General features: G+C 43.6%; 1 protein-coding gene and 1 long non-coding RNA gene across 9 annotated transcripts in view; one reads left to right on the top strand and one right to left on the bottom strand.

Annotated features, from left to right (window-relative positions):
* Positions 1 to 15,294, bottom strand: part of LOC139276177 (uncharacterized) — a 55,160-nt gene that overhangs the window by 10,564 nt on the left and 29,302 nt on the right. The window lies entirely within an intron of this gene.
* synj1 (synaptojanin 1) overlaps positions 1 to 15,294 on the top strand; it is a 131,514-nt gene that overhangs the window by 95,180 nt on the left and 21,040 nt on the right. For 5 of the 8 annotated variants that reach the window (XM_070893754.1, XM_070893753.1, XM_070893750.1 and 2 more), the window contains 4 exons: positions 488 to 526; positions 618 to 676; positions 818 to 929; positions 6,702 to 6,931. In XM_070893754.1, coding sequence (XP_070749855.1) covers positions 488 to 526; positions 618 to 676; positions 818 to 929; positions 6,702 to 6,931 — 440 coding nt within the window. The remainder of the gene's footprint in view (positions 1 to 487; positions 527 to 617; positions 677 to 817; positions 930 to 6,701; positions 6,932 to 15,294) is intronic. The other 3 variants (XM_070893758.1, XM_070893757.1, XM_070893756.1) reach the window with 1 other exon arrangement.

Below are 15,294 nucleotides of genomic sequence, written 5' to 3'. Positions count from 1 at the left end.
CTGACCTACATTGGTTCCCGGTTAAGCAACACCTTTTTAAAAAAAATTCTCATCCTGGTTTTCAATTCCTTCCATGGCCTCACCCCTCCGTATCTCTAATCTCTTCCAGCCCTATAGTCCTCCAAGATATTTGCACTCCTCCAATTCTGGCCTCTTGAGCATCCCTGATTTGCGGCTATGCCTTCAGCTGCCAAGGCCCTATGCTCTGGAAATCCCCCCCCCCCCTAAACCTCTCCACCTCTCTGCCTCCCCTCCTTTAAGACGCTCCTTAAAACCTTCCTCCTTTTCTGCCCTACTATCTCATGTGGGCCGCTGTCAAACTTTGTTTGATAACTCCTGTGAAGCTCCTTGGGACATTTTACTATATTAAAGGTGCTATATAAATACATGTTGTTGTTCTATGTGTAATCTGCACATTACTGCATAATAAGCATTCAGTACAGCAATCATTGTGAAATTTGCTTAATTCCCTCTACATGCTGCGTAGTCCCCAAAAGCCCAGCACAAGGCAGAAAAGAACCAGAAGGTAAACCTCTATTTAAACTGAAATATATTTAAGTGTAGAGATGAAAATAAAAACCATTTGATGCTACCCAGTGCTTTCTTTTTCTCTGCAGGCCGTGGCCAACCATCTCCACAGGCAATCTTGAGTTCAGCTAGTTCTGCCTCCAGACCGGTATGTTTATTGGAGAAAATGTTCAGATTCTGTTCATGCAATGTAACCAGAGGGGGGAGATTTAATTACTTTTGCGATAATTCCAATGTGAACTAATTTATTTGAAGCTTTTAGTTATACATCAGTTCTCTTTCATTACAGAGCATACCACCACGAGCTGGGGTTATCAGTGCATCAGCTAATGTGCCTATCAAGCCAGCTGTAGGAGTACCACTCTCAGAAGCTCAGAGCAAAACTCCAGAACTATCAAAAGGTTTGTATTTCTGAGCATGTTAAAGGAAAACTATTTCTCGAGTTTCCAATTTTTTCTACTCTTCCCTTATAATTTCCAACCCTTCCCACTCTGAAGTTAGTGAACAATAACAATTTGTATTTATATACTGTCTACTTAGAAAATGTATGATGACACTTTACAGAGGGGCGGGGAGGTGGAGTGAGGAAGAGGAAACGATTAGGGAATGGACACAAAACCATGAAGGGAGAGATCAGGTAGGGTGACCAAAAACTTGGTCAAAAGGATGGATTTTGAAAAGACTTTTAAAGATGGAAATAGAATAGGGCCAAAGACTTTGCCACCAGTGATTGAGGCAAAGAGAAGAGACAATGGACAAAGGACCAGAGTCCGAGAACCTGGGGGTAGGGAATACAAGGCCGGAGGAGTTTGCACAGATTGAGTTGGGCAGCAGGACATAATGACCTAGAAATTCCTGCCTCCCGGGTCCGTACGGAGTGTGTACGGACCCGAAGGCATCGCAAAAGCCGGTTTTCAGCGCACAATGCGCATGCACTGGAAACCAGCTTTTCCAACGCATCTCGGCAGCCAGGACATTGGCATGGGCAAGATTGCGGTATTTACCCATATCTTGCCCAGCAGATGTCCTGACAACTCTTGCGCCTGATAAAAGCAGATGCTTAGCCTACTGTTGTAGGCGTAAGAGTTTTAAAATAGACAAAAACATTATAAAATAAAATTAAAAAAACAAATTTTATTGTTAAAAACCCTCCCCAGTGCTGTGTTTATTTTAAACCATAATTAAAAAAAAAATTTAAATTGGAAAAATATATATTTTTTTATAATGTATAAATAACTTTAATTTAAATTAATAAAAATATGTAGTGTATTTTTTCTATTTTTGTATTAGAATTTTGTGTGTTTGGCAGAGGGGGCGGGTGTTCTCATTCATAATAATGGGAACCCATTATTATGAATGAGAACATACTTTACCTTGATTGGCTGCCCAGAGCCATGTGACAGCAGCTCCAGGCCTGCGCATGTCCAGACGTGCACACGCTCTGATGCACAGTCAGTGGAGACCTCAGGACCGGGAACTCGCGTGGGCACAGCAGGAACAGGTAGGTGCACATCTTTTTAACTTTTTCCTTCGATCGCCTGCGGGAAGCAGCCGACTGGGATTTCTGGGCCAATATGGTAAAGGATACAGGCAAATGTGTTGAATCAGTTGCAGTTTATGTAAAATTGGAGGCCATCAAGATGGACATTTGAGCAAATTGAATTTTGAGGTAACAAGATTTCAGTGACCGAAGGATTAAGGAAGGTGCGGAGGTGGGCAGTGTTATGGGAAAAGAAATAAGCGGCTTTAATAACGGATAAGATGTGAGGTTTGAAGTTCAGCTGAGGGTCGAACAGAATGCCAATATTTTGCACAGTCTTGCGCAGTCCAATTGAATGGCCAGAGAGAAGCATGAACTCTGTGACACAGGAGATGAACACAAGCTATCTAATCTTGTGTTTGTGCTGCTTTGCAGTCGGTTACTAGAAGGTATGTGATGGTTGCGTGTGCTGAGTTACTGACCCATTGACTTTCCTGTCATGAGGGAAGCAGTTGAATTCCACTAGTTGTAGTTGGCATTGTGGTAATCCAGGCAACTTTTTCCCCCCTTCCTGAACATGGCTCCAGGGTGACCAAGGCTGGGAACTCAACATCCAAGGGTATTCAACATTTAAGAAGGATAGACAGAAAGGAAAAGGAGGCGGGGTGGTGTTGCTGGAAAAAGAGGAAATTAATGCAATTGTAAGGAAAGAAATTAGCTTGGATGATGTGGAATCGGTATAGGTGGAGCTACGGAATACCAAAGAGCAGAAAACACTAGTGGGAGTTGTGTACAGACCTCCAAACAGCAGTAGTAATGTTGGGGAGGGCATCAAACAGGAAATTAGGGGTGCATGCAATAAAGGTGCAGCAGTTATCATGGGTGACTTTAATATGCATATAGATTGGGCTAACCAAACTGGAAACAATACGCTGGAGGAGGATTTCTTCGAGTGCATAAGGGATGGTTTTCTAGACCAATATGTCGAGGAACCAACTAGGGGGAGGCCATTTTAGACTGGGTGTTGTGTAATGAGAGAGGATGAATTAGCAATCTCGTTGTGCGAGGGCCCTTGGGGAAGAGTGACCATAACATGGTGGAATTCTACATTAGGATGGAGAATGAAACAGTTAATTCAGAGACCATGGTCCAGAACTTAAAGAAGGGTAACTTTGAAGGTGTGAATTGGCTAGGATAGATTGGCAAATGATACTGAAGGGGTTGACAGTGGATAGGCAATGGCAGACATTTAGAGACCGCATGGATGAACTACAACATTTGTACATTCCTGTCTGGCATTAAGATAAAAAAGGGAAGGTGGCTCAACCGTGGCTATCAAGGGAAATCGGGGATAGTATAAAAGCCAAGGAAGTGGCATACAAATTGGCCAGAAATAGCAGCGAACCCAGGGACTAGGAGAAATTTAGAACTCAGCAGAGGAGCACAAAGGGTTTGATTAGGGCAGGGAAAATAGAGTAAGAGAGGAAGCTTGCAGGGAACATTAAAATGCAAAAGCTTCTATAGATATGTAAAGAGAAAAAGGTTAGTAAAGACAAACGTAGGTCCCCTGCAGTGAGAATCAGGGGAAGTCATAACTGGGAACAAAGAAATGGCAGACCAATTGAACAAGTACTTTGGTTCGGTATTCACTCAGGAGGACACAAACAACCTTCCGGATATAAAAGGGGTCAGAGAGCCTAGCAAGAAGGAGGAACTGAGGGAAATCCTTATTAGTCGGGAAATTGTGTTGGGGAAATTGATGGGATCGAAGGCCGATAAATCCCCAGGGTCTGATGGTCTGCATCCCAGAGTACTTAAGGAGGCGGCCTTGGAAATAGCGGATGCATTGACAGTCATTTTCCAACATTCCATAGACTCTGGATCAGTTCCTATGGAGTGGAGGGTAGTCAATGTAACCCCACTTTTTAAAAAAGGAGGGAGAGAGAAAACCGGGAATTATAGACCGGTCAGCCTGACATCGGTAGTGGGTAAAATGATGGAATCAATTATTAAGGATGTCATAGCAGCGCATTTGGAAAGAGGTGACATGATAGGTCCAAGTCAGCATGGATTTGTGAAGGGGAAATCATGCTTGATAAATCTTCTGGAATGTTTTGAGGATGTTTCCAGTAGAGTGGACAAGGGAGAACCAGTTGATGTGGTGTATTTGGACTTTCAGAAGACTTTCGACAAGGTCCCACACAAGAGATTAATGTGCAAAGTTAAAGCACATGGGATTGGGGGTAGTGTGCTGATGTGGATTGAGAACTGGTTGTCAGACAGGAAGCAAAGAGTAGGAGTAAATGGGTACTTTTCAGAATGGCAGGCAGTGACTAGTGGGGTACCACAAGGTTCTGTGCTGGGGCCCCAGCTGTTTACATTGTACATTAATGATTTAGATGAGGGGATTAAATGTAGTCTCCAAATTTGTGGATGACACTAAGTTGGGTGGCAGTGTGAGCTGCGAGGAGGATGCTATGAGGCTGCAGAGTGACTTGGATAGGTTAGGTGAGTGGGCAAATGCATGGCAGATGAAGTATAATGTGGATAAATGTGAGGTTATCCACTTTGGTTGTAAAAACAGAGAGACAGACTATTATCTGAATGGTGACAGATTAGGAAAAGGGGAGGTGCAACGAGACCTGGGTGTCATGGTACATCAGTCACTGAAGGTTGGCATGTAGGTACAGCAGGCGGTTAAGAAAGCAAATGGCATGTTGGCCTTCATAGCGAGGGGATTTAAGTACAGGGGCAGGGAGGTGTTACTACAGTTGTACAGGGCCTTGGTGAGGCCACACCTGGAGTATTGTGTACAGTTTTGGTCTCCTAACTTGAGGAAGGACATTCTTGCTATTGAGGGAGTGCAGCGAAGGTTCACCAGACTGATTCCTGGGATGGCGGGATTGACATATCAAAGACTGGATCAACTGGGCTTGTATTCACGAGTTCAGAAGAATGAGAGGGGATCTCATAGAAAGGTTTAAAATTCTGACTGGTTTAGACAGGTTAGATGCAGGGAGAATCTTCCCAATGTTGGGGAAGTCCAGAACTAGGGGTCACAGTCTAAGGATAAGGGGTAAGCCATTTAGGACCGAGATGAGGAGAAACTTCTTCACCCAGAGAGTGGTGAACCTGTGGAATTCTCTACCACAGAAAGTTGTTGAGGTCAATTCACTAAATATATTCAAAAAGGAGTTAGATGTAGTCCTTGCTACTAGGGGGATCAAGGGGTATGGCGAGAAATCAGGAATGGGGTACTGAAGTTGCATGTTCAGCCATGAACTCATTGAATGGCGGTGCAGGCTAGAAGGGCTGAATGGCCTACTCCTGCACCTGTTTTCTATGTTACTATGTTTCTATTGTTTAGTCATGACTGAAGAATGTAGTTATGACTGAAGAGTGATTATTCCTCATTTACTGACAACAAATGTCATATCCCCCAGCTATGATACTTTAATAACAAAACTCCAATATCTGTAGATGGCCCAGTTTGCCCCACACAAATGTGATCATGGCTATGGTCCTTGATTACCACCCCACCTTTCTCCCACCATGACCCAATTCAAATATGTTATGAACACCAGCTTTTGTCCCATCATTGCACTTTGGCATCGGTTTGTTGCCATTTTTTAAAAATCCTTTTACAATCACAATACTGGTTTTTATTCCTCTTTTTAAAAAAAATAGTCTATATATGTTGTGTGCGAAATGTTAAATGCTTGCGTTGAGCTTTTGCTGCCAAGATAAATGAAGGAAAGCAATACACGTTTTGAAAACTGAGTGAACTATCAGCTGGATGGAGAGTTTCAAAATAAATTTAATGACTCTATTTACCCAAACATAGAGTCCATGCGCCCCTTAAATGGCATGCCGAGTAGTCCTATGCAGCTATGTCCCAGCAGAAAGTTGATGCTATCAGAGGGGAGGCCGCAATTTTTTAATGTGAAAAAATGTATATTCATTACATCTTATATTTCCTTATCAATATTCTAAATCATTTATGCTGATCCTTGTCAATCAACAGTATATTCTGTTGAATTCAAAATACAAGCTTCAAATTGCAAAGACTTGAACTGGCATTCACACCAATCTATTTTGAATTGCAACCCAGATCTTAATATTAGGTGTTTACAATACTGTAGCAAGAACTCGATGAAGAATAAACTCCATCTTAATTTATTTATAGTTCTTAAAGTTTCCTGCAGAAAGTTTTGTAAGATTTGACAGCGCAGTTCATTGAATGTTGCACACTGAGTTGCTGTTATCTTGTAGCTCGCTCTTTAACTCTACCAGCTGATAAGCAAAAGTAATTAAATCTCCCCCCCCCCACCCTCCAGCCTAGTTACATTGCATGCACAACAGAATCTGAACATTTTCTCTAATAAACATACCGGTACGGTCCATCACTAGTAAGGTATCCTGCAGTATTAACTGCCGATTTTAGCACATGTGATCTGCTAACAGTTCTAAAAGAACTGGTCAGATCTGTGCAAAATAAGTCAGTGATTCTGGAATAGAATGTGGTAACTTTTTTTGAACGATTTTTTTAATGATGCATATTTATCCACTTCACTTTTTTGTAAATAGACGTATAGTTCAGAAACTTAATTGATCTGCAAAATGTAAAGGAATCTTAAATATCACTTTAAAGTAATAAATAAATGTCATCTAACCTGTCCTGTCTGTCAATTAGGACCAATACTCTTGCCGGAACCACTCAAGCCAAAGGTTGCTACCCCTCTTCTACCGCAACCTCCCTCACTAAGTTCGCAGAAGCTACAGGAGCCTCTTAAACCTGTTGGTTTGAAACCTATTTCTCAGACACCGCCACCTTCTCATAGCTTAGATCATCTAGCACCGCAGGCTCCACCCCGCAGCAAATCCGTCCAGAACCTGCCAGCAGAACCTATTATTACAGAGCAGGTAACTAGCAACACAATGGTATCTATTAAATAACACTGCTTTTGTGTATATGTAAAGAAATTATAACTGGAAATTATTTTTGCATAGAACACCCCTGCATATGTGTGATCTTGTAGAAAATGTGTCCCAGATTCAAACTAAGTTAAACGGATCATTCCACTATTGACTGTGAACTAATTTTGTGAGCTAACCATCTTCCTTACCAAGTACTTCTGTATTCAAACATGAAGACCAATCTTTGCATATCTCTCTAACTCTCTGCTATATCAAAGTTACTAGCCCCCATTTTAATTCTGAACGCGAGTGTGGCATACAGGGGCAGGGCGAATGGTAAGCTTGCATGATTTAATACCTGGGCTTTACCTGCACGTTAAATGTCAAACTCTTGCTCAAACCTGGCAATAAGCACAAGATGGCCAGTCAGTAGGTGGGACTAGGATATTGGGTAGCAGGAGCTCACCACTGGGGACCTGAGGGATGGGTCCCCGGCAGTAAGGCAGCAATAATGGGAGGGTGGTGGGGTAATGGTGGGGCCTGGGCAGGGGAGGCTCAAGATTTCCTTGTGGAGTCCAGAAGAGCACTTCTGTTTCTCCTAGCCCACAAGGAAACCGCCCAAAAATTAGAAGTCCTTGCCTTCCTGGGCCTCTTCTGGCCATGGTCCTGTTTAACGGCACATTTCACTGGCAGGTCCGGCACTGTGTGCAGCTTGCAAGATTCATAGTTAAAATCGTGTTGGGTTCCTAATTGTTGAATGGGATCCTAACTTTAACATATTCATGAGGCTCACGCCTGCCTGATGCCTTCCAAAATCCGTGAATTAAACTGGCATTTATTGCCCATCCCCAATAGCCCTTGAGAAGATGCTGATGAGCTGCCTTCTTGAACCGCTGCAGTCTGTGTGGTGAAGGTACTCCCACAGTGCTGTTAGGGAGGGATTTCCAGGATTTTGACCCAGCAACTATGAAGGAAGGGCGATATACTTCCAAGTCAGGATGGTGTGTGACTTGGAGGGGAAAGTGGATGTGGTGGTGTTCCCTTGCGCCTGCTGCCCTTGTCCTTCTAGGTGGTAGAGGTCGCGAGTTTGGGAAGTGCTGCTGAAGAAGCCGTGGCAAGTTGCTTCAGTGCATCTTGCAGATGATGCACACTGCAGGCGCGGTACGTTGGTGGTCGAGGAAGTGAATATTTAAGGTTGGTGGATGGGGTGCCAATCAAGCAGGCTGCTTTGTCCTGGATGGTCTCGAGCTTCTTGTGTTGCAGCTGCACTCATCCAGGCAAGTGGAGAGTATTCCATCACACTCCTGACTTGCGTCTTGTAGATGATTGAAAGGCTTTGTGGAGTCAGGAGATGAGATACTTGCTGCAGAATACTTAGCCTTTGTCCTGCTCTTGCCACAGTATTTGTGGCTGCTCTAGTTAAGTGTCTGGTCATGTTGACGGTGGGGGATTCGGTGATGGTAATGCCGTTGAATGTCAAGGGGCGGTGATTAGACTCGTTGGAGATAGTCATTGCCTGGCACTTGTGTGGCACGAATGTTACTTTCCACTTATCAGCCCAAGCCTGAATGTCGTCCAGGTCTTGCTGCATGTGGGCGTGGACTGCTTTATTATCTGAGGAGTTATGAATGCACAGTGTTCAGTGCCAATCATCAGCGAACATCCCCGCTTCTGACCTAATGATGGAGGGAAGGTCATTGATGAAGCAGCTGAAGATGGTTGGGCCTAGAACACTGCCCTGAGGAACTCCTGCAGCAATTTCCTGGGGCTGCAATGATTAACTTCCAACCACCACACCATCTTCTTTTGTGCTGGGTATGACTCCAGCCAGTGGAGAGTTTTCCCCTGATTCACATTGACTTCAGTTTTACTAGGGCTCCTGATGCCACACTTAGTCAAATGCTTCCTTGATGTCCAGGGCAGTCGCTCTCACCTCACCTCACCTCTGGAATTCAGCTCTTTTGTCCATGTTTGGACCAAGGCTGTGATGAGATCTGGAGCCAAGTGGTTCTGGCAGAATCCAAACTGAGCATCGGTGAGCGGGTTATTGGTGAGTAAGTGCCGCTTGATAGCACTGTCGACGACACCTTTTATCACTTTGCTGATGATTGAGAGTAGACTGATGGGGCGGTAATTGGCCGGATTGGATTTGTCCTGCTTTTTATGGACAGGACATACCTGGGCAGTTTTTCACATTGTTGGATAAATGCCAGTGTTGTGGTTTCACTGCAACAGCTTGGCTAGAGGCACGGCTAGTTCTGAAGCTCAAGTCTTCAGCATGACAGCCGGGATTTTGTTGGGGCCCATAGCCTTTGCTATATCCAGTGCGCTCACCCGTTTCTTGATATCACGTGGAGTGAATCGAATTGGCTGAAGACTGGCTTCTGTGATGGTGGAGATCTCAAGAGGAGGCCGATATGGATCATTACTTAGCAAATCTGGCTGAAGATGGTTGTAAATGGTTCAGCCTTGTCCTTTGCACTCACTTGCTGGACTCTGCCATCATTGAGGATGGGGATATTCATGGAGCCTCCTCCCCAATTAGTTGTTTGATGGTCCACCACAATTCATGGCTGCATGTGGCAGTGCTGCAGAGCTTTGATCTGCTACATTGATTGTGGAATTGCTTAGCCCTGTCTATGGCATGCTTTTTAGCATGCATGTAGTCCAATGTTGCAGCTTCCCCAGGTTTGAACCTCATTTTTAGATACATCTGGTGCTCCTGCATGTTCTTCTGCACTCCACATTGAACCAGGGTAGGTCCCCTGGCTTGATGGTAATGGTAGAATGAGGGATATGCCGGGCCATGAAGTTACATATTATGGTGGAATACAATTCTGCTGCTGCTGGATGCCCAGTTTTGAGCTACTAGATCTGTTCTGAATCTATCCCATTTAGCACGATGGTAGGTGCCGCACAACATAATCCTCAGTGTGAAGATGGGACCACGTCTCTACAATGACTGTGCGGTGGTCATTGTTACCAATGCTGTCATGGACAGATGCATCAGCGACAGGTAGATTGGTGAGGACGAGGTCAAGTAAGGATTTCCCTCTTGTCAGTTCTCTCGCCACCTGCCACAGGCCCAGTCTGGCAGCTATGTCCTTCAGGACTCTGCCAGCTTGATCAGTAGTGGTGGTACCAAGCCACTCTTGGGGATGGACATTGAAACCTGCCACCCAGAGTATATTCTGTGCCCGTGCTACTCGATGCTTCTTTCAAGTTGTGTTCAACATGGAGTATTGATTCACTAGCTGAGGGAGGTCAGTAGGTGGTGATCATCAGGTTTCCTTGCCCATGCTTGGCGTGAAGCCATGAGATTTCATGGGGTTCATAGTCAAAATGTCGAGGACGACCAGGGCAACTCCCTCCTGACTATACCACTGTACCGCCACCCTTGGTGGGTCTGTCTTGCCGAAGGGACAGGACATACCCAGGGATGGTGATGGAGGAGTGTAGGACATTGGCTGAAAGGTATGAATCTGTGAGTATGACTATATCAGGCTATTGCTTGACTAGTCTGTGGGACACATCTCCAAATTTTGGCACAAGTCCCCAGATGTTGGTGAGGAACTATTTGCAGGATCGACTGCGCTTGGGTATGTTGTTGTCATGTCCATAGCCAGTGCCGAGGTCGATGTCATATGGTCCGTTCAGTTTTTTTTAAATTGTTTCTTGTAGCATTTTGTTACAACTGAGTGGCTTGCTAGGCCATTTCAGAGGGCAGTTAAGAGTCAACCACATTGCTGTGGGTCTGGAGTGACATAGCCCAGACTCGGTGAGGACGGCAGATTTCCTTCCAATAACCATTCACGAGTCTACTGAGTTCAGCAAGTAAAGAGTTTATACAAGCAATTAATGATCCTTAGTTGTCTGAGATACCACATTCAACAATAGAGTTTGCAGCATACTTTTATAATAAACAAGTCACTGTAATTTGGGTTGTGTTGCAACAGTCATAAATCAGTACACACTGTTTCAACACTTTTATATAGCCCATCAATGGAATTATTCAAGCCCAGCAGGTGTCTCTGTTATCTTAACTCCTTCTAGCTTGGCCTCCAGTTCCCATGGCACCATCTGGCCTTCATTTTCCTTATCATCATGTTCTGAACATAACAATGAGTACTTTTCCTAAGCTTCTGAATAACACTTTATTTTTCCAAGCTTCTGAATAAACTAGCTGTCTCTAAAGATACCTGTAGCCAAATATCCCAGCATGTCTCGGGTGAAGAACAATTACCATCGACAGTGTTTATTTCAAAGATACACTTTACTAACAATTTAAGCTTTGCTATTGTAATGTTAGCCTAGCTCCACTTGTCCCACTTCAGTCCCTCCTTTTGGACCCCTGGTCAGGCCACCCTCGCCCAGGTGGGACACTCCCATGATCCTCTACCCACCAATTACTCCAGGGATCCTTCTGGAGTTCAGTAGATTTCAGATCCTCTAATTTGATTTGACTTTAAAGTTCTCTTACGGCTTCACCGAGATCCCAATGACTTAGGCTGGTCCTGGAACTGCCATCTCTTTAGATAGCAAAATCATCATCATACATTTCCTAACTTCCTCTTCTCTGGGGTGTTCTTGGTTGCGGTAGATACCGGAGTGTACCCTTTATTTTCCAGCATTACCATCTGCACCGCCTGAGATACCATCAGTCTCTGGTATCAACATATACAGAGACTGACCAACAGGACCGCTATCGATGCAATGGCTGCTGCTATCCTCCCTACTTCCCACCAGTTCCTTTCTGCTCTGGCCCGGTTAGTGGCAGAGTCCTTCAGCAATGAACCTTCTGGTAGTGGCAAGGGCCCTTTCCACTGCCACCTGGGCCACCCTTCCTGGGGCGTCGTCGATATTTAATGTAGTATTCCACATGGGCTAAGAGCAACCTCTGACCCCTTACTCAAATTTAATTCACAGTTCCAGTGTTCCACTTCTGCTCTGCCTAGGGTATTCTCTATTGAGTTCTTGCCTAATTTTTGCCCTGCCTGGGGTTGTCTCTGTTGCTTACTTGAGGTGGAAGAATTCTTTCCAACTCTTCATTTTATTATGATAGTGACTCGCCCTCTTAATCTGGATTACCAGTATATCCAGATCAATTCACTACCTCCAATATTCATATGCTTCATTACATTAATTTTGTGCTTTCTGAATGTTGGTATAATTTTGGCTTATGCATCAAAGTCTCGCTACATGGGTATATATGTTTATCAAATATACTATCATTACAAGTTGGCGAACTACCAGAGTGTGTGAAATAATATGAACCTAAGGGTGCGCTGAAATATTGTGCAGCTTATACTTAATCTCATTTACTGTTGGTTTCACTTGAACATGGGTTCTATTAGACCGGTAAAGCATGGTACAGGAGGTACCACTAAAACCACCTCATACTAGATTCGTACTGGCTTTTCCCATGCTCTTACCTACAAAACACAATTACAGTTCAAGTTATTATTCAGTCTCACAATCACTAGTACGTCGACTAAGAACATACATTTTGAGCGACAATGATGCAGACAAAGAAAACAGACATTGTAAAGAAAGCTGAAGTTTTAACATCTAAACAACCAAACATGGACTTAAAAGATTCTCCATATCTCTTTTAGTCATATCCATCCATTGTGGATAATTCTTGCTAAATTTATTTCTCCCTAGCCTTCAATTTTCCCAATCCAAATCCCATGTAACTCTCCACTTCAACTTCAATTTCAATCCCTTGAGCAGGTACCATTGTGTTTAACTCTTGTCTGATTGTTTCATTAATTAGATAGTTTCTCAAAGGAGTATGTGTCAATGCATTAAAGATTGTCTCGCTTCCTGAGCCACATTAAACATTTCATGTTATGTCATCTCTGCATTATTATCTGAGCCACAAGCAAATTGGCATAGGATCAATCGAATCAGGGAGATGAATGTGTGGCTCAGAGGTTGGTGTGAGAGAAGTGGGTTTCAATTTATGGGGCACTGGCACCAATACTCAGGAAAGAGAGAGCTGTTCCGTGGGGAAGGACTACACCTGAACTATGCTGGGACCAGCGTTCTAGCGAACCGACTAACTCGGGAGATAGACAGGGATTTAAACTAAAGCAGCGGGGTGGGGGGAGGATGGTCGCAGTAGAGGGCAATCGAGAATGCTAAAGAGAAAAGAAAAGGAAACAATGCAGGAAAGTGATTGTGGTAAGGATAACCAGATTATGTCAGGAAGGGACAGAGCATACAAACACAAGAGTGCACTAACAAATAGGGTCCAGTTTAAAAAAAAAAATAGCGATAAGACAAATAGGGCTACAGTACAAAATAATATGTGTAATAATGTTAAAAGGACAAACTTAAAAGCATTGCATCTGAATGCACGAAGCATCTGTAATAAGGTAGATGAATTAACAGCGCACATAGATGTAAACGGATACGATATAGTTGCAATTACAGAGACATGATTGCAGAGTGACCGGGGTTGGGAACTGAATATCCAAGGATATTCGATATTTAGGAAGGACAGGCAAAAAGGAAGAGTGTGGTGGTGTGGTGTTGTGAATAAAAGATGAAATCAGAGCAATAGTGAGAAAGGATATTGGCTCAGAAACTCAAGATGTAGAATCAGTTTGGGTGGAGCTAAGGAACACCAAGGGGCAGAAAACATTGGTGGGAGTTGTCTATAGGCCTCCAAACAGTAGTGGTAGTGTAGGGGGTGGCATCAAACAGGAAATTAGAGATGCGTGTAACAAGGGTACTACAGTAATCGTAGGTGACTTTAATCTACATATAGACTGGCCAAACCAAATTAGTATTATACTGTGGCAGGTGAATTCCTGGAGTGTGTAAGAGATGGTTTTTTTGACCAGTATGTTGAGGAGCCTACAAGAGAACAGGCTATCCTAGATTGGATATTTTGTATTGAGAAGGGGTTAATTAACAGTCTTGTTGTGCGGGGTCCTTTAGGGAATAGTGACCATAACATGATTGAATTCTTTATTAAGATGGAAAGTGAAGTAGTCCAATCTGAAACTAGGGTCCTAAATCTAAACAAAGGAAACTACGAAGGTATGGGGAATGAATTGGCTATGATAGATTGGAAAGATTCGTTAAAAGGCATGACGGTGGATAGGCAATGGCTAATATTTAAGGAACGAATGCATGAATTGCAACAGTTATATATTCCTTTCTGGTGTAAAAACACAAAAGGAAAAGTGGCCCAACCATGGCTAACAAAAGAAATTAAGGATAGTATTAGATCCAAAGAGGAGTTATACAAAATTGCCAGAAAAAGTAGCAAGCCTGAGGATTGGGACCAGTTTACAATTCATTAAGATTGATTAAAAGGGGAAAAAATAGAGTATGAACGTAGGAACATAAAAATCGACTGTGAAAGTTTCTACAAGTACATAAAAAGAAAAAGATTAGTGAAGACAAACGTAGGTCCTTTAGAACATAAGAACATAAGAATTAGGAACAGGAGTAGGCGCCATCTCGCCCCTCGAGCCTGCTCCGCCATTCAACAATATTTTGGCTGATCTGGCCGTGGACTCGGCTCCACTTACCTGCCCGCTCCCCATAACTCTTAATTCCCTTATTGGTTAAAAATCTATCTATCTGTGATTTGAATACATTCAATAAGCTAGCCTCAACTGCTTCCTTGGGCAGAGAATTCCACAGATTCACAACCCTCTGGGAGAAGAAATTCTCAACTCGGTTTTAAATTGACTCCCCCGTATTTTGAGGCTGCGCCCCCTAGTTCTAGTCTCCCCGACCAGTGGAAACAACCTCTCTGCCTCTATCTTGTCTATCCCTTTCATTATTTTAAATGTTTCTATACGATCACCCCTCATCCTTCTGAACTCCAACGAGTAAAGACCCAGTCTACTCAATCTATCATCATAAGGTAACCTCCTCATCTCCGGAATCAGCCTAGTGAATCGTCTCTGTACCCCCTCCAAGGCTAGTATATCCTTCCTTAAGTAAGGTGACCAAAACTGCACAGAGTACTCCAGGTGCGGCCTCACCAATACCCTGTACAGTTGCAGCAGGACCTCACTGCTTTTGTACTCCATCCCTCTCGCAATGAAGGCCAACATTCCATTCGCCTTCCTGAGTACCTGCTGCACCTGCATACTAACTTTTTGGGATTCATTCACAAGGATCCCCTCTGCACCGCAGCAAGTTGTAATTTCTCCCCATTCACATAATATTCCCTTTTACTGTTTTTTTTTTTTTCCCCCAAGGTGGATGACCTCACATTTTCCGACATTGTAGTCCATCTGCCAAACCTTAGCCCATTCGCTTAACCTATCTAAATCTCTTTGCAGCCTCTCTGTGTCCTCTACACAACCCGCTTTCCCACTAATCTTTGTGTCATCTGCAAA

The sequence above is a fragment of the Pristiophorus japonicus genome, chromosome 11 (assembly GCF_044704955.1).
Source record: "Pristiophorus japonicus isolate sPriJap1 chromosome 11, sPriJap1.hap1, whole genome shotgun sequence".
NCBI classification, from domain to species: Eukaryota; Metazoa; Chordata; class Chondrichthyes; family Pristiophoridae; genus Pristiophorus; species Pristiophorus japonicus.
This window is presented reverse-complemented; position numbering and strand designations above follow the sequence as displayed.